Source organism: Sphaeramia orbicularis, chromosome 3 (genome assembly GCF_902148855.1).
Source record: "Sphaeramia orbicularis chromosome 3, fSphaOr1.1, whole genome shotgun sequence".
Taxonomy (NCBI): Eukaryota; Metazoa; Chordata; class Actinopteri; order Kurtiformes; family Apogonidae; genus Sphaeramia; species Sphaeramia orbicularis.
Window position 1 is genome coordinate 38,271,008 of NC_043959.1, and position 20,581 is coordinate 38,291,588.

The following is a 20,581-nucleotide window of genomic DNA, read 5'->3' on the forward strand; positions in this document are numbered from 1 at the left end:
TTCAGCACGCAGGCTGATGCAGGGTCCAGGGTTATCACATCACATCTCATTTTCTCACTGCTGAGGCTGGGTAACCTACAGTATATGATGATGAGAGACAAAAGTTAAGATGTTTAGGTGTAGTGTATAAAGCAATAATGCACTTAGGAAAACAAAAACAATGTGGACAAATCTGAATTTAGTAACAATCACTAACTGTCACTAGTGTAGCAGTAGAAGAGAAGAAAAGAGGAAAGAAGATGAGGTGAGTGTTGAGATTTTCACTAAAATCGAACCGGAAAGCTGCACAAAAAACCATTATACTGTGACTACTATGTTACAGACAGACCCAACAGAGACCTTTGTTTCATCATGAAGCTAGAGAACTTCCCATAACCACACAAAGTTGTAGAAATGTCCAGAGGTGTATGACTACATACGACTATATAACACAGCTGCATCACACCTCAAAACATGTGATACCTAAGTACATAAAAAATTGTAAAAATGTATTGTACATTGTCAGTCTATCCATATATTACAGACTACTAAATATGTCATCATATTCACTATTCTATGACTCAACTGCTGCAGTGCCTCAGTTGTCAGGTGATGCTGCTCCAGAGGAGGAGCAGAGGTGTTAACTGGGTTAAGGACTGGGAGGATTACCTGGGTATTTGCGGCTGCCAGCCCCTCTCACTGACTCACTCAGTTAGGGTGGTCATTTGGCAGCTCTGTAGCACAGCCGGTCTGAGCTCAGAGGAAGGCAGACAAAGTAAAAGAGAGCGAAGGTAAAAGGAGGCAGTATTACTCTATAACCCAGGACTTCAAGAGACTTCAGATTAAGAGAGCGCCGTTTACAGAGAACCAGTCAGAGGCTGAGTAAAACCAAAAAGATGACACGGGAGATTGCAAACTGTGCAGTCGACTTGCTCCCCTTCTTAACCCCCTCCCTCTCTCAAACTACCTCTGTCTCACTTTCTTTTTCCCCCTCACTCACAGAGCTGTTACAAGCCACTCACTCAGAGGCAAAGTGAGCCATCTTAGAGGTGCAATCAAAGGCAGCTTTTGATAAGCACCTCTGACTGGCATGCAGGGCCACCACAAGGTCACTGAGCTCTACTTCAACCAAGAGAAAGCCGCAGTCTGAACTGGCAACACATCAATTACTGCAGCCAACAAAAGATGAACTATAACAACACAATAACCTGCTCGGTCTGGGCACTGAGAGGGCAGTGAAGATGCTGTTCAGATAAGGGTTTCAATACGGACCTATAAAGAGAGAATGAGCGAAGTGTAGGGGGTGGGGGTGGGGGCACATGTTTTCTTTCAGAGCCCCGAGCAGCGTCCAGAGCACAGACTTGGCAGCGATCCATGTGTCCCTTGGCGTCACTACCGCAGTCACATTATATTTCCCCTCTCCGCTGGATCGCTGTGTGCCCAACCGACGCTCCCATCCAGGACATGTCGTGTCCACTTTAGACTTTAGGCTCTCTGGCTCGAGCTAACCCAACAGCTAACAAACTGGAGCAGACTGCTGAGTGTATATTTGTGTAAATAATTCAGGCTGAATATGAATGAATGAGTTACGGTACAGGAGTCTGCTGGGATGTTGATGAGTATTCAGACGCCATTTGCTGTTTGCCATGAACTGGCGCCGGCTGACGCTGAGAGTGTTTGACAAAAACAAAAACGACTGGGCAGCTGCTTCACTCTTCATTCATACACTGAAATAAATCTGCATTCTCACACATACATGCAAAATAATGCATTCTATGTGGAAAAGCTCTCTGTGCTAATGAAATTATTACCAAAAACCCTGGTCATTGCTTCTGACTTCCTGTTTGCTGATACTGACAGCCACACTGAGATCCACATGTGCCACATACTCCCTGTGCTGATCCTGCACCAATTAATTTCATGAATGACTAACTCATGTTTGGTAACAAACTCCCAGTGGCTCTAGGCTTACCTCACTAGCCCCCACCCTCACACCCTCAGAGGAGTACCACTACCAGGAATAGTCACAGGATAATGGAGTCAAAAGCCTTGCGCCTATAATGCTTAAGAGGGGAAAATAATTACAGATCCAAGGCTTAAGATTAAAGCGAGCAAGCCAGTTTCTGTTCCAAAACCAATGCTTTTGCACTTTTGTCAGTTATACTATGTCTGCGTTCAGAAGTAATGGATTTAGATGACACGGTGGACTAGAGTACAGCTCAGTTCAGCGTCTTTGAGTGGCAGAATGTCCAATCTGTCACACAAACTGTGCCATTACTGAGATACATGTGCTAGAAACAAGCCTGTGAGCGTACTGAACCTCTTTCTGAATATGAATGATGCCTTACTGACGAGAGACCCATGGAGGGAACATTTTGGACAACATTTTAGACTACACGGCCCTAGAGGAAGCCAGGGCCGTGTTGTCTAAAATGTTGATTAGTCTTGGCATGTGTAGAGATAGATTGCCTGCCATCTTTTCATTATTTCTCTGGAACCCCCGGAGAGAGGGCATGGAGATGGACTTGAGCAGGCAAGGCGTAATTAAACTTCCACAGGCAGGTCATGTGATGTTAAATGCTTTGCCACCATTTCTCATTACTTAACAGAGTAGACTAAATGATATGCTGTCACCAGGCAAATTAATTGGTATTTGGTGAGGGCAGTATGGCAGTGTTGTCGCCTACATGTGTCAAAGGCTCTGGGACCATGACAGGGCTACACATTATCTGACCCTGATTAAGAAGATAACATGACTTTAGTACATAACATCTGAGGATTATCACATACTGTAATATCTTGCACAGTTATATAGTACGTAATTTCATAGCTGTCTTTGACCTCTTTGACCTTTGAATGGATATTTCTTAAATTTCACTACAGCACGTACTGTTTTCTTAATTTGGCTTTGCCCTACATTGAAGAGACAGCTCATGATATGAATTAAGGGAAAAGTCCTGCATAAACCATGAGGCAGAATTTTAAGTGAGGTGACAAGCACTGCACAACATACCACTGCAAGCGCATGAGAAGCTAATAGCTGTTGCCTCTCAAATGAAAATGCAAACCCAGGGCAATTTTACAAGGTGTCAAAGGATACAGTTATTATTTATTTATTAATAGTGTGTGCATGTGACCTTTGAATCTGTGTTTGTCTTACCCCCAAAGTATGAGCCATCTGAAAGCTTGGTTTCTTTATTGCCTTTGGTTAGGACGCTGACAACCCCATGCTGTATGAAGTACATTTTCTTGCCGATGGTACCCTCCCTAATGATGTAATCCCCCGGCTGGAAGACCTCGAACTTCAGCTTTGTTAGCATGGACGTAACAAAGTTAGGATCAGCGTTTGCAAACAGAGGCATGGACGCCACCAGCTTTCGACAGTTAAAATTGATGATTTCCTGTGTGACGCAAAAACAAAGAAAAAAAACATCCAAAATAGCAGTTAGTCATACAACTGCAATTCACAACTGTAACTGTAAACTGTAAATAACAGCACAATTCAATGATTTGCAAATATCATAAACTCATATTTAAGGAAATAGAAAACATACCAAATGTTTACACAGAGTAAAATAAGGTAATTTTGAAAAATATGGCAGCATCATGTCTCCCAAAAGTTAGTACAGGGGCAACAAAAGGGTGGAAAAGTAAGTGATCCTGAAAATAACAAGTTGGATAAAATTTTTTTCAACATATTAGGTTCATTGGCAACAGGTCAGTAATATGACTGGGTATAAAAAAGCATCTTAGAGGCAGAGTCTCTCAGATGCGGAGATGGGCAGAACTTCACTATTTCAACCATTTCAAAATAATGTATGTAAAAATGCAAATTCTTTGAATATCTCATCATCTACAGAACATAATATGATCAAAATATTCAGATGAGCCAGAGAATTCTATGAGAGCTAGAGTCAAGGCCAAACACCAATACTGAAAGCCTGTGATTTTCACGTTCTCAGATGGCTCTGCATTAAATCCATACATGAATCTCTAATGGAAGTCATTGTATGGACTTGTGAACACTTCCAGAAAACATCGTAAACTTTATAGTTACAAACTGAACTTTACAGTTTTGGGGGTAACTAGTTATGAGTGACTGCTTTATGTAATTAAATTAAAAAAATAAAAATGTTAAAATACAGTTACTTGTAAAATGTTAGTGATTAGAAAGCAGTGAGGTTGTTTTTTTTTTTTTGTGGTTGTACTTTATGTCATCAAAATATTCCAATCTCAATAAAAGATGTACGGAAGATCTTTTAATAAAAGTTTGACGGTGACCAAATATGGGGTTTGAGAGGATTGCTTTTCTGCTTTATCACCCAGTTTGAAACAACAGTTAAAAAAGTAAAAAAAAAACAGCTTTACTTTGATGAGGTAATTAAAATAATTACATTAAAAGTAATCTGTATTTTTTCATTCCATTGCAAAACAAGCTTCCCAACACTGGGCAAGCAGAGTAACAGTAGAGAAAAAAATATCAGATTTGCAGACCTTTCACTAAATTCTTCTTGGTTTTACTCAAGTTTAAGTTTGCCCTCAAGATAGATAAATAAATAAACAAATGAAAAAGAACTTGTTCCTGCTGAGTACTTACATAAGGGTAAAATGTCAGGGAATGTAGCTGAATTGAGGGGAATGTCAAAGACTATGCAGCTTTCTGAAAGCATCAACACCACACATGCATCAGATTGAGACTCAGACAGACACACTCATCCCACCTCTCTGAGCGGCTCGTTCAGCTCTCCCAGGATGCTTTCCTCGTCGAACATCTTGCCCTGGTAGCGGTGCTCGTAGTAGTCATGGATTCTCTGCCTCATATCTGCTGGCAGCTTGTGAAAGGACATATACTGCTCCACCTGTTTATACTGCAGGGACAAAGAGACACACAACAGTGGTGTTACTCAAAGACTATAGTGTTGCAGCACAGATACTAAACCACAGGGAAAAGCTGGCACTGAAGGAATGGAGACACATACAAACAGGCCATCCTAGCTCGACAAGTCCACACATGGGAATCCTGGATTGTAACCATTCACATCGTTTTTTTTATATCCAGGAATTAAAAAAGTATTAAGGACACTGCACAAGGACTGAACAACATAATGAATTCGTCCGATTAACAGGTTGTGCTTTCTAAAAATTGAAAAAAAAAAAAAAAAAAGCTTAAATCGAAAAATTGAGATTGTTCATCTGGTTGGGGTGGATATCGAAAATTGCCAGGGCATTGCCAAATCCCACATACATTGTACTCAACAAAAGAATACTTTAAAATGGTTTATTATCATGTCAACTCACTACCCAAGTGTTATTAATACTTAACAGGAAAAACCAAAAGTAAACTGTGCAGCTCTTAAAAAATATTCCATTGTGGGTAAAAGTTTTGCTCTGTAAAAACACGACATAATTGCCTCTAAGATGTAGAGTAGAAATAAAATGAGATACTTTTGGTCCATTTATTGTTTGGTTCAATGCTTTGAGAAGCTTCTAGATATGATGGCGGTGTGTTTATACACGTACAGTGTTGAACCCAAATGTTAAGAGAGCAGCTCAGGGGGGTGGGGGTGGGAGCTACTACAGACCTTTCCACTACTTCTTAAAATATATTAATGTTTCTCCAGGCATATATACCATATTATTTTAATAAAGAATGATTCTTTTTGAATCAGATTTTGTCTTCAGTTCATCCAGCCACAAAACAATCAAATTCAACTGAAAATAATCCATAACATTGAAAAAACTCTAAATTTTATATTTTGGCAATTTCTCTCAGTATTCAAAAGTATTAGGCAAACGCTTGGTATTTTGGTTTAGTAAAGTTCTAATGACCACACATACGCATTTCTAAGACTAGATTAAGATACAATCTGGATATATATGAAGTTTGTATAGCAGCAAAAACAAAAGTTCCAGGGAAAAACAACTTCTATAAACCAAAGAGGTAGTATTTAGTGTGAGCTCCCTTTGCAGTGAAAATGTCTTTAACCCTTTGTTCAAAAATTAGATTTATTGCATTAAATTTCTGATGTTTTATACCAGGTTTCATTCAGCACATTACTTGTTATCATGGGGACAGGAGGTCATGCTAAATAATGACTTTAGACCCTATTTAGTTCTCATTTTTGGGGGGCTTCTGTGAATATATGCACATATTCCAAGTATTTTCTTGTTGTTGTTTCTTGCACATTTGCACAGAAACCACTCAAGCAAAATCAGTAATAACAAATGAATATGTATCCTTTCCATGCCATGAATATATGTATGTAAGTGCAATGTTGCTATTAAGCAGAAACAAATATACATCATGTATGACAAAATATGACTTGGAGCATTTCGGTTTTACAGTAAAATATGTGTTTGTGTCCAGTTTTGTCTTTTACGCAACATACAGACATACTAAATTGTATATAAAATGTCCTCTCATTAATTCTTAATTATTAGAAGCAGAGATGCAGATCAAAGCATAATGAGAGCACCCAGGGAATAATAACAAGTAAAATCCTTGACCCTTTGAGAAAAAAAAAAAAAAAAAATAGAAATGAACTATTCACTTTGCAGTGGAGGTGTTCTTTGATCACCATTTTTACACTGCCTACAATCTGAGCGTGTAATGACAGAGCTGACCTCAGATGTCTCCTCCTGTGTTTTATTACCCCACTACCACAGTCACCAGTAATCCTTGAGACGATCATCAAAAGGCCACTCTTGTGGAAATACAGCAGAGTAAATAAGGACAGCTGCTTCGTGCAAGTCAGATTGTTTTTGTGAAAACTGAAAGGATGTCAGGGTTACTACAAATCAGGATATGTGAAGGGAGTTCAGATCAAACACATACTAGGAATACCACCCCAGACTATAAAACACACAGATACACCAGACTGCAAACATCCAACAATGATATTAACCAAAGGCCAACCCAGGTCTTCAGGTAACGTCTTCTGTCCTTGTACTGACCCACTGACACACTCACTCCTTAAAGAACCAGCTTCCATTACAAAATACTTCTCTGTTCCTCTTTTCTTCTCTCAGTGCACCTGCCATATTTAGATGGGCTTTTCTTAAGTCAGTGTTTGACAAGAGTCTGCTGAGTCTTCTGCAGCCAGAGAAATCAGTGTTGAGTCAGACTGGGCATATCGATGACACAGCTCCTTCCACTGTGATCACACAGCTACAAATCCTTCTAACCCGTCTCACAGAAACATTGTTCATCTGCAGCTAAATTCCAAATCCAGATACTTTTTCTAACAAGTGGTGCCGGGCACAACAAACTCCACCCCTTGCACATATTGTAGCTTATTTTGGCATCCAGCTGATGTCATCAAGTCTATGTGTGTGCTGATGTCAGCATATCAATTGCCTCTATATATGTGCCAAGTTTGAAGTAAATTGTAACAAAATTGATGTTTTTATGAACATTTGAAATTTCTCCCATAAAAGGGAAATGGAAGAAAAAAAAAGATTTTAAAATTAAAAAAAAAAAAAGAAAATTAACTTTGACCTACTTTTCCCAAAATGTAATAGCATCTATTCTGTGTCACTGGCAATCTATAGACCCAATTTGGTATGAATTCAACCAATAGTTTTGCTGCTACAGACATTTGACATTTGGTTCATTATACGTACGTAAATGGAAGAAGAAAAAAGATTTGACCCACTGTTCCCAAAATGTAATCAGATCTATTCTGGGTCACTGACAATCTATAAACCCAATTCGGTATGAATTCAACCAATAGTTTGGCTGTTAGAGTGTTAACAAATAAACAAACAAACAAACCGAGCCAAAAACAATACCCCCTGCCTCCCCTTCGGGAGGCAGGGTAATAAATGTAATGCCAGTCATGTTATGTTTGAAAACATAGACTGAGTCTTTATTTTCTTGCAAGGAGATGCACTTTGTCATTGAAGGATTACCAAAATTGGCTGCGTTTCCTCAGTGGGTACAAGGTAAGTCAGGACAGTGGATCTCCAAAATCCAGGACTTTGCCTCTAGAGGCTGGAGTTTGTGTCCTGATTACTATGTTTACGTAAGCGGTTTGATTAAAGTTCGGGGAAATGTTGTGGTTTGAATTTTTTTTGGCAGAATTACATACATTGTCTGTATCAAGGAGCCACTTGAAAATTACAGAAATGAACGAAGTGTAGTGTGTGGCATTGCATTTATGTCAAAATTCAGCTGAAGATAAATTTAGTTACATATAAATATAATTTCTGTGAGATAGAGTTGTATGTCCCTGCTTATTATTGTGACATGCTATGTTTAAATTATTACTTTTACATTTTTAGTTGCACAGAGTAATAGAATAGAATAGAATAGAATAGAATAGAATAGTAAGTGTTAAACATTACAATGTACTGTATATACAATATTTGTATGTGTCAATTCTGTATGAGTTAGAAACTTAAACACTTAAACAAAACAAAGGGAAGAAAGACATGTTTGCAAAAAAGGTCTAGTTTCTGTGCATCTGTGGGGAGATGGATAAACTGTGTCAAGAGGTAAGGGTTTAAATCTTTATCTCCACAATACTTTGGCATAAAATTGAGCATTTACTGATGATGACAAAGGAGTGCTCCACTAAGACAAACTTCTGTTCTCTTTCTACAGCAGACTAAACCACATATGCAGCCCCAGTGGCGGCTGCATTTTGCAGAGAAGATGGCTTGTCTGTGTGTGATGCCAAGGTGAAGATGACAGGTGTAACCCACATTCTGCATCTTGTCTAATGTCTTTATGTCTCCAGCATTAGACATGCCACAGCATGGCGCTCTGTTTCAAAGGAATGGATTAGCATCTCCTTCAGAATGTCTCCCAGTCATTTTTTTAATTCATAAAAAAACCTGGAAAAAAATTCTGTCAACATCTAATACATCCATTTATCCCGAGCTTTGCATCATGTTATAATGTGATACTGAAAGTCAGCATGAAAGGGCATTAGTGTAGTGCACAAATGAAAAATAATGTTTTATTGCTTTTACATAATGAGTGCTCGTGTTGTGCGTTTCACTCAGACAATTCATGTTCTACTCACAGCTGGACTCACTCCCCTGATACTGTGATGGCTTATAACACCTCCTGTGACATCAGATTCCATCACTCTGCTACAATCCCTGCTCTCCTGCTCTACTTGGCTAAATGAAATCACAGTCAGTGTTAAAGGGTTAATCATTCCACCACGAGTGTCTGTCGCTGCTCTCTGAAATACAAGGGGATAACGCTGCGCACAGCTATAATATCCACTATTTCAGCATTAAAATACAAATGATATACAAACAACACGGCCTATAATAAATATTTATAATTAATGTTTAGTTATTTGATGTCAAATATTCAAATTTAAAGAAATGGTATCATGTAATTTTATAACTTTATTCCATGTAACAGTTTCATGGAGTTACCTGTCACTCAGAACATGATGCTGTGACTATGGAGAAAGCCATTTTAATTATTTTTTCAGGTCACATAATCAAGTCCATGCCTATGTGTGTGGTGATGTCAGCATATCAATAGCCTCAATATATGCCAAGTTTGAAGTAAATTGAAACAAAACTGATGTTTTTATAGACATTTGAAATTTTGCTCATTATAAATAAATGGGAGGAAATTTTTTTATTTTTTTTTTAAATTCATAAAAATTGGAATTTTTAACTACTTTTCCCAAAATGTAACCACATCTATTCTGAGTCACTGGCAGTCTATAAACCCAATCTGGTATGAATTAAACCAACAGTTTTGCTGCTACAGACATTTGAAATTATGCCCATTATAAGTAAATGGGAAAAAAAAAGATTTGAAAAATTCATAAAAAAATTTAACTGACCTACTGTTCCCAAAATGTAATGATATCTATTCTGGGTCACTGGCAATCTATAGACCCAATTTGGTATGAATTCAACCAACAGTTTTGCTGCTAGAGCGTTAACAACCAAACAAAGAAACAAACAAACTGAACCAAAAACAATACCCCTTGCCTCCCCTTCAGGGGGCGGGGTAATAACTTTATACCTCCATGCTATCAAACTCACGCTTGTAGAAGAACAACTGCAATGTCAGTATCAAACTCGCTTCTTTTCATTTAGAGCTGTTTCACAATTTTGTGAAAGTACACACTTATTGTTTTCCATCAGACATCTATAGCAGCAGAAATGTTTGTTATATGTATTTATTTTCCCTGTAGCATTAAGACACAACAAGAAGTCAATATGTCTGAGGTAATAAGATTATTAGACATATGTGGGACAAGAACACAATAAAACATAAATCCTGTCCATTTAATGTGCTACATCCCTGACACGGAGCAATATTTTACAGACAGTTTTGAGTATTTTAGTTTATTTTGTGCTCCACACTAAATTACATTATAAAAGTCTTTTGTGTTGGTGAAGCTATTACCTAAAGAAAAATAATGACATATGCTACCCGCTGAGTTATGCAAAACTGCATCTTAAAGCTACTACATTCAGTGAATCATTTCCCCCTCATCTTCCTTTTGATCTTCCTTTATGGCCATTCCATTCACCACTGGCACTTTTCCCTTTCTATCTCCCCTCCCTATTCTTCTATCATTCTTTCTATTTCTTTTCACTTCCCATCTCTCATACAGCTCTCTTGGCAGATGCAAATTTTTTTAGCCAAATATATCATGAATAATTCATTTCTTAAAAGAGATGTCATCCACTTAATTATACTTTCTAAACATTTATTTTTCTCCATTGTTTTCTATCGTCCTCTGTGACCTTGCGTGGTCAAAAGATTTGGGTCGTATACTACAGATAACTGCAGTATTATGTATTTTTAATGACAAATGTCAGGGTCTAAAAGGGAAACTTGTGACTACAACGAATATACATTAAAGAATGGTCTGTGATATTGCTGAAATTGTGGCCTGGTTGTGACAGAAAGCTTTTATACATAATTTAATTCAATACACACATACTAAGGAAGAACTAACAACGTACTCTAACTGTGAGACAAAGCATCGTACACCTCTTATTATATCAAGACTGCAATGAAAACACCATTATGTGCAAGATAATGTGCAGTACGCTCTCAGTGAGGGATTACAACATATTTCCATTTACAACGGTGATGAATGTACACAACAATCAACACTCACTACATAGGTTAACCAGGAAAGCTGAGTCAATTAAAGTATTTGTAATATATGAAAGGTAAGAATACTTAATTGCTATGTGTAGTAAATCCACTTCATTCAATCATGACTTAAGTGTGTTATTTCATGTACTTGACTGCGCAGCATGTAACATGAAATGGGTGCCACCAGTGTATTGAAATCAATTCAATAACAAAACATGTAGTAATAGGTGATAATATGAAGTAGTTAGTGCTGGATCTTGGGGGTTGTTTTTACTAATATTACTCATAAAAATCAATCAGAAGCAACTCAGAAATCATGTTTACCCAAAAACCTAACGTATTAAAGTTTTGTTCACATTGTGTTTAGTTGCATATAATCACATTGTGTCATTTCTTTCGAATGAAAAAGTTGCAAATAATGTTAAATGTTAAAGGGATCTTATTTTGCTAAACCTACTTTTGTTAGTCTTTGGTTCATTCATTTGTATATTTGGGGACCCTAATAGTTCAAAAAGTTTGAATTTGAACCCTCCAGGTGCTGCAAAGCTATCTTTATACTCATTTTGGCGAAAATCGAGTGGATTTCTACAACCTATTTTCATTCCCTCTTAATTTTTTATGTCTATAACTAGTTACATCACGACATTTGCACATATAAGGTCAAGACTTCTGATGAACATTTCTCCGAGTATGCCACAATAGTTTGTCAGCAGCAGTGGTTGTAGTAAAAACTGAAAATATGTCCAAACTTCAAGCCGATTACCTAAGATGTTCAGTTGTTGTCTGAACGGAACAGAGCGGCACAGTCAACAACCTGGAGGGGGTGGGGCTTGAAGTGGCTCATTTGCATTTAAAGGGCCAGCACTCAAAACGACCTTTCTGGTGTCGTTACTCAGAAATAAGGTTGAAAATGGACCTGTGGAGTTGAATTAATGAAGAATTCAGACCCAAGCATAGCATTTACAGTTTATGTAGACCACAGGGAAATGTTTTAAAATGCATAATTCCATTTAAAAAAGCAAAATATCACTCCTTTAATCTTTGCGAAGGGGATACGATACTACTGGCAGGCAACCAAATGAAACCGGCTTTTTCATTGAATGAAATTACAGCTTTCTCTGGCTTTAACATCATAACAAGTATTTGATATACTGTAAGTAAACAAGTCAACAAAATATTTAATGTGGTCTTGAGTCCCATTAGCATGGGATGAGTATAACTGTGGACCTTTGGTGATTTGAAAATAAACCACCATATCTGTGTTTCATGTGGTGCATTCATATGGGAAAAGCAAAGTCTCTTGTTGATGTAAAGGGGAGGGGGGGGTCACCAGTTACAGATACCTTCTAAAAGACAGAAAAAACTCACAGGTAGTGCAAGTCTGAATAGGGTGAATAGGACCTTAGATTCTTAAAGATGTTTTAATGCAGAAATGTTGCGGATCAAAATGGTATCAACAATCACTTCAGATTAGCTAATGACTAGCTAATGGTTGCAATGTTGATGCAACTTATCCTATTGCCTTGTTAATACTCACTTTATTATCCTTATAGAGAAATGCAGTTTCTGCATTTTACCCATCCTAATAGATACACAGTACCTAGAAATACCATTAGCAATTAGCATCAACACATTAGAAGCATTGAGCGGCCATTGAAGGCACTTGGGGACCAACTCCAGATCTTCAATCAGCACCATGGTCTGGAGAATTTACCAGTATGCACCTGTTTTTAATGATGGGGTAAACCAGTGCACCTATAGGAAACCCACGTAGCATGAGAGAGTAGGTAAGCTCAACACAAAAAGTAACCAACTGAGAATCAAACTAAGCATTGCTTATGCTGGAGACACTATTATACAGACAATACACGCATATTGAGTTGCTTGAACATTTAATTTGGTTTTAGGTCATACAGTCACTGAGGGAGTATTTTATGTGCTACCTGTTGGGCATGTCAGTAGTCCTTCATTCAACAGTAAAAGTTATGCAGCAGACACAGAGAAAAAGGGAGTGTAACAGGGTTTAGATTAATGCCATCAGTCAGGTCCCAACTAATGAGAACGGCTCTTACTGTGAGGCAGAATCAGAATTAAGCTCCTCAACTTGTTGACAGCTGTGTCCTTGGTTGATTGTATGTGTGGGACTTAACCTCGTCAAGGCAACAGCAATATGGTTGCTCGTCGGATGACACATACATCTTTTTCAATCAATCAAAACAGAAATGACCAAGTATTCTTTTTTTTTTATTAAGGAATAAACAAATAAAACACTATAACTGCAGATTTAGATTTTTTCCTGCACAGCGTGAATCCGTGTCGCTCTATATTTCAAGTGCAAACATCATCTCCTTGTGATGACTACTGTATTTCCAAAGGTTTTGATTCAGGGATTGAAGTGGGCGAACAAAAGATCTCTAGAGCCTCTTCACCCACAAATAATCAGCTTTGGGCCTCTTATTAACTATCCCCTAAAGAGCCATGTTTAATTACCAAGTGTTAATTAGAGATTTAAAGGGGAGGGACTGTAGCACCCCACTGCCATTTTATTGTAAAGTCATTTGGGACTGGCATGTCACAACATGCTACTCATATACAAGTCCCTCATGGGTGTCCCTTGTTTCAACCTACAACAAACAGACCATTGCTTGGTTATCCCATACTGAATACTATTAATAATAAACTGTTTAAAAAAAGAGAAAACCTCAGTGGAATGCTGGTATTCCACATGATAAGTAAGAAAACATGGCTCACAAGTTACCTACTAAATGAATGAGATTATGGCCTTTGTCGGGTGTCGCCATCCTCATTTCTGCGTAGTGTATAAATTTCCATTGTGGAAGACGCCAGTTAAAGATAAGCCATGGCTTATAGAGAGCTGGACTGGCAGCCATACCCTGTATGCACAGTCACATGCGCAGCCATCTTGTGTCCCCAATCTGGAGAGATGTAATTCTCTTTGTGTGATAATGGTTCTCGACATGCCTGAGACAAGAGGGAGGAATCCTTGAGGGAATTTGGCAGAAGCTTAACCCATTCCCGCTCACAGTGTTTTATGCTGGGCTGGAGCATAAGGCTGGTTACAGGGCTTCAGTGTCAGGATGCGACTATCACTAGATGAACCCTAGTAACTGATGTGTCAGTCCTGTAAGTGAATCCAGCCCTTCCAGTGTGAAGGACCTGTTTTTCTTTTGTTAATTTATAACATTATTAACTGTTTTCTAATTTATTTTTGTTTTATGTGTGTGAACTGTAACATACATGCCCGGGCCACAAAAAAGGCTCCACCTGTATGTAACTAAGCTGTCCATTGGTAAATTAATGCAGTTATTAAAATCTTTCAGCAGCAACAAGTTCTTTAACCCTTTGACTGACGCAGTGAATAGTTTCTCATTTCTCAATCACCAGTTTGATAAAGAACATAAAGATTGAACTGTGGAGCAATGGCGAAGGGTAATTTTGTGAAGACTGACCATGTTCCAGAGTGATGGACATGTCACTATGAAGAAGAGGAGGATGAAGTGATTACCCATCATGCCTAGTGCCTACAGTACAAGCTGTGGTATGGTTGGCGTTGATTTAGTTGGATAGATTTATATTAAACAACATTATGAGTCTGAAATATGATAGAAATAACTGTTGTAACTGTGTATAAACTTACTAATGCCACTGTGAATGTTTTAATCAAAGTTAAAGGCGGTCCAGTGAAATATTAAATTGTGGTCCTTTTTTTAGCCATGTTATGTACATTTCAGTAAAAAGATGAATCAGTGATGTAGAACTACTGTATGAATAAAATGTTAAATACTTATCGGTAATAGTGTTGCTGTAGTGATATTCTTACACTGAAGAATATTGACATTCGGTAAGCTATGTGAATACAACTCAGCTGATATACATACTTATATGCAATTAAATGACAAAACATTATTAGATTCAACGATTAAATTATAAGAGCCTGTAGAGATACTAAATGAAAAGCTATTTAGGGGCTGAAAGATCCACCTCTTATTGCTTTGCTGAGCCAAATGTTCTGGCTCACTAAAAAGAGATGGGATTCCCATCACTAGCTCTAATGCACTGAGTGAAAACAGAGCAGTGATACGATGGCACGCTTCTATGTCCAGTCTGTTTCTGTTTTATTTAGAGCTAATATGAGCCCAAAGAGTTGACATGCAAATAATCAGAAATTGCACATGCACTCTATTATTCTGTTTCTAAAGGCTCTGTTTACACACAGTGAAAGACTTGCAACAGATGTGTAATTTCAAGTGAGCGAAAATGAATCTAATAAAGCTATGTTTTCATCTCAGTGGGGGCTACACTTCAACCCCTAGTATTTAGTGTGATTGTCGGGCTCCCTACTTTGTGTAACAGTTAACAGGCTGTCTGATTCCTATTTAAGAGCTCATTTAAGTCTTGCTTGCTAGCTTCTGACAGCCCAGGCATTTATCACATGGTGCCACATTCTAATAGAATTCTATTCAGAACAGATTATACCCAGGCTTTCTGATGATAATTTCACCATCTTTGAGAGCAGAGCCTCTTTCCTTCTTTCTCCTCTCCAGTCAGTATGGTTCAGAGATTCCACCACAGATTGTGTTTCTTCATCACATTTTCCCAGAGGGGTTTCTCTGATTTGTTTCCCATCAAAATTTTACTGTTACCTGGATATCACCTCTGCATGCCAACTGGACAGATGGCCTCTTATCTTGGCCATAACGCCATGTGTGTCAGAGCTCCATGCTCTACTTTTTACAGCTCATTTACAGCGCACTACAGCCTGTGTCACACCATAACCAGCATGAGGCAGTTTAATGTGGCATTCTTAATGCTTGGCTCAATATGTATGCATTTCTGAAATTCTTTTATAAATACTAAACTGGGATTTGTGGTCAGTATCCTTGCATCCCTCAGTAGTAGTGGCTGGTAATGTTGTTGCCCACAGGGTGTTTACATACTGCCTAGCTTCAGTCAAACACCATACACAATGCAAGAACATATGGTACACTGTACATAGCGCAAGGTTGTCCAAACAGATCTCAGAGGGTTATCAGGCCGCAGAGTCTAGAGTACAGTTAGATTAGTCACAATTCAAGCTATTTCACAGATCTGTGGCATGTAAATGATTCAGTTATGCAGTCTTGCCAGCAGCATCTTTGAAACACCAACGTGGGCACATTTGGCATCCAAACACAAAAAATCTAAACGGCAAACTACAGAGAGACATCCAAACTAATCAGAAGCCAAAAGAAAAGAGGCTGGTGGCATTTCATGTGTTTACTAATGAGTCAAAATGTCTTATTCTTCCTGTTTCAAAGTCTGTTTGTGCTACATCAGTTATGCATGTGTTGACTCAGCACTCCAAATTAAGTATTAAAAACATCTGTGAACACTGTAATGCTGTTTAGAAACCTACAAAGATATATATATATATATATATATATATATATATATATATATATATATATATATATATATATATATATACATATATATATATATATAAACATGCTGTGACAGAGGAGTAGGTAAACTCATTGGAATGGCTAAATTTCATTATCTAGAAATTTCATCACATCGAATAAAATTATACACTAAAATGTAATGAAGCAAGGAGGTCTTAATTGTCTTATCTTTTGTTCTGTCCACATTAAAACAGATATCTTTCTAAACAGATATTTTATTTGTTCACCGCATGACAACACAAAAATGACCATCGTTTCTGTGGGACCTAAAACTGCAAACACTCCATACAAATACTGGACAACGCACACACAGCCTTTTATCTGTCATGAAAATGAGCAGCTAGTTAAGTAGAAACTTAAGTTACTTAAAGTGTTGGATCAGTGTAGTCTTGAATGATGCCATAACATTGGTCCAGTCCAGAGCTCTGTACTGGCCTCGATCTGCGGTGGGTGATATTCTGATTTATACACCTGGATTTAATGCTTCAGGTTCATGGTTGTTACAATTTCTTTACAATAAACGACATGTGCCTTCTTCGTCCACATGGATACACAAACTGGAATTTTAAACCAGAAGAGTTTTAAGAGAGAGAGACCCAAATGCAGAGGAAAATATGTTTTGCAAAATACATGCATCACTGTGGAAGGAGCATCTATAGCTATATGTGTATGTTCATTTACAGAAAAATTACTGCGTCACGATGTATACAATTCCCAGGACAACAAATTATGTATACCATGATAGAAAATTTTGGCCATATTACTCATCCCTGAATGTGTGTTAAATATCATGGCATTAAATAATATTTCTGAGGAAGACTTGCAATTTATGCTCATCAGCTTGTATACACTCTGCAAAGTTACACAGAGACTAAATGTGGTTTTCTCTTTTGAGAAAACTTAAAGCATTTACAAAGTTCTTTATTCTTTGATTAGTATTTATATGTGATATTATCTTGTTTTTTTATACCTTGATGCAATATAGTTTTTCCTCAAGACAAAGTGTTATGCATAAAGGAGTATGGGGTCTGTAACCATTCACTCTCCTTAATGCCTTAATGTTCACTTCATTTATTTGCCTCTAGCAACAGGCTGCTGTGGTTATGTATCATCATTTGTATTAATTTATCATTTTATTCTGGTTTTCAACAAACATCTGTGTATGTAAACGTGGTGTATAATAGGCAGCTTGGCTGCCCATGTTTGCAGTGATACCAGTGACTCAGTTCACAGATTTCTCTCCAGGCTTGGCCCCTGCAGACAGTAACAGCTGTCTTCTTCATGGCGACCCAGTGGTCATTTGAAAACAGCCACCTGTCTCTTCAAAACTCCAGGGATTGCCTCAATGCATTGTCCACTTCTGGTTTGTGTGGATTATAGTATTAGTTTAACAAGGAAACACAGAGAGAAATCTGGAGGAGGCAGATCCCACTGTCATTCAATTAATGCAAGAGCCAATGACAGAAAAGGTTTATGTCTTTGTAGGAACTAACCCTGATAAGTCTAACAGCAGAAAGAGGGAGTGGGTATAGTATGTTGCTGTAGAAATTACTGCTATCTAGCTCCCACAGCCAGATGAGCATGCAGTGACAGTGCACCCTGAGAGTGTCTTATCACCGAGGCATGTGGAAAGATAAATGAGAGAATCCACACTCTTAAAAATTAATTGCAGTCTGCAGTAATAACCTTTCTGCAGGCAGGCACCGTGGGAAGCTGTGGGAGCACAGGGGAGCCCTTTTAGCAGGCTGGGGGATTCTTAAGGTGCCTTAGGGGGTGATCCCAGAACCAGCAGCAAATGGCTTTGGTCGCACATGCTGATGGGTGCTGAGACAGGCCAGCTGTTCAGTCTACTTGGCAGCAAAGCATCTCTAAAGTAGAGCATCAGACAAGTGGAGGGTAGTACTGAGCCAGGAGCCCCTTTCATTTAACAGCTACTCAGATTAACTGCATTAGTCATGTACCCAATTTTGGGCTGTTTAAAAATCTTTTTAGCACTTAAAATTTGGGTGGAAAAGCACTCTTTTTGTTACTCATCCACAGGTTTGTTAAGTGTTTAATTTATCCACTATATTTTTTTTTCTTTTTTGAAGTTGTAGCATCATACTCCAATTACATCAGCTAATCTCTTCACATATGCTATGCCCTTTCACTCCCACTCTCCATCTTTCCTTTTTGGGTGGGGTCTCGTGAGCTGGTAGCTCCATTACCTGGGTGTCATCCTTTCCCATGCTTTTATGGCAGCCTGGCAGCTCAGCTCATTATCGCCCACGCTGAGCCCGCAGAGGGCAAGGCACCGAGGAACACAGCTCGGCCTTTACAGCCAGCTGTCAGAGCATTTCCTCTGTGGGAACTGGGGAGGCTGGGATTCCTGTCTTCACAAGCCCTTCTCAGACATGGGATAGACTAGGTAACATTTCTGGCTTTATCAAACACTTCAAGAAACTGCTTTCTGTCCTTCAGATCAAAAAGTCCTTCAACCTGAACAACCAAATGTGTAATTTGTCAATCCCTTCTCATACGACACATATCAGCCTTTGATGGATTAGTACCCTACAGGCAGCAGGAGAAACTGCACAAAAGGGCCGACATGGGCAACAGGAGACGTGACAAAATACTACAGATAAAATGTATAAAACACTGTTACATTAAGATTCTGACAATGCCATGGGCAAGGTGTGGTTTGATTTAAGCACTATAACAACTTGGTAAGGTTAAGTTAAGCTCACATAGGGATGTTAAGAATGTTACACACCATTTAGCAGCACATCACAAACATACAGCAGGCCTAGTCACAGTTTAAAAGTAAAGATGTTTATTTTCAGTCTGCCTCTGTCCTTCATCACAACACTTAAAAGTATGAGTGGTACAGACTCTAATGCTTGGTTTACTGAAGCGAATTATGGACTTGTTTTTAACTCAGTCTCATCCAGCCATAGGTCTCTGTTACAGCTTTTGCCACAACTTTATTCAGACAGTAAAGAGCATTTAAAGAAAGGACTCATTCAGTCTGTGCAATGAAGTGTATCTTGAATTCATTTTAGACTGTTTTAAGTATGATAGGACATGGACCACTGCTTTGTTTATCTAATCATTTCTTCATGTTGTATTAGAAAGAATTGAGTCTGAAGTCTAAATATGTAGAGTGAATAATTAATCAAATGTCAAAAAATACAAAAGGAAGAAAATATAGTATGATTACTTCGCTACATTTACATTTTTTCATAGCTACTTTACAAAATGTTATCATATAAAATTTATGAGAGCAGTTAAAATACAATGTTTCAGATTTTACTGTAGAAGTAAAGCTAAAACACTCCCTGAAAAACTCATCAGAAATTATTGGTGGGAGTAAAGATGTATATAATTTTCAGGGCTCTGGCATTTTAAGTGGACAAATTCTCAGCTTTGAGAAATTTTAGTAATTTAGCTAGTTTGGGGTGGTGGTTGGAAAGCAGTATTGTGACTGTTTTCTGGGTTATTTTAAATGGCTTATTTTGGTCAGTGCAGACATGTGCTGAAACCATTCGTACAATCGTAAAATCGTAAAATCACCTTTCAGGTTTTTACATACTTATTTAGATATCTATAATGATATTATAATATGTTTATGTTACATTGACACATAAATACTAGTTATGACCAACAGGTTTTATCAACAGGTAATGGACGTATTATAACATGGAGAAGGTAATGTTTGTCTGGGAAAAAAGTACATTTTTCTGCATCTGTATTTTTGTGCTTCATCAAAATGCAGTGGATTGAATTAAAATACTAATTGTGATATTGTTATGTATTTTAATGAAGTAGCAGCTAAAAAACACACATTCACATTCACAAAGCAAATCAACCAATCACAGAAGAGTGTAAATTCAGACAGACCATTCTAGCACAACCCTTTAAACACCTGCTTCCTGTGTTTCTTGACATACATGTACATAAGAAGAATGTAAACCTCCCTTCATCTAGAACTATGCTGTGTAATGAGTTTAATATACTAATGTACAGTCATGGAAAAAATTATTAGACCATCAAGGGTCATCAA

General features: G+C 38.0%; 1 protein-coding gene across 1 annotated transcript in view; it reads right to left on the reverse strand.

Moving 5' to 3' along the window:
- The window catches only part of hcn4 (hyperpolarization activated cyclic nucleotide-gated potassium channel 4), an 82,861-nt gene that overhangs the window by 17,058 nt on the left and 45,222 nt on the right, over nt 1-20,581 (reverse strand). The window contains exons 5-6 of the mRNA XM_030127676.1: nt 4,701-4,847; nt 3,140-3,380 (exon numbers count right to left, since the gene is read on the reverse strand). Coding sequence (XP_029983536.1) covers nt 3,140-3,380; nt 4,701-4,847 — 388 coding nt within the window. The remainder of the gene's footprint in view (nt 1-3,139; nt 3,381-4,700; nt 4,848-20,581) is intronic.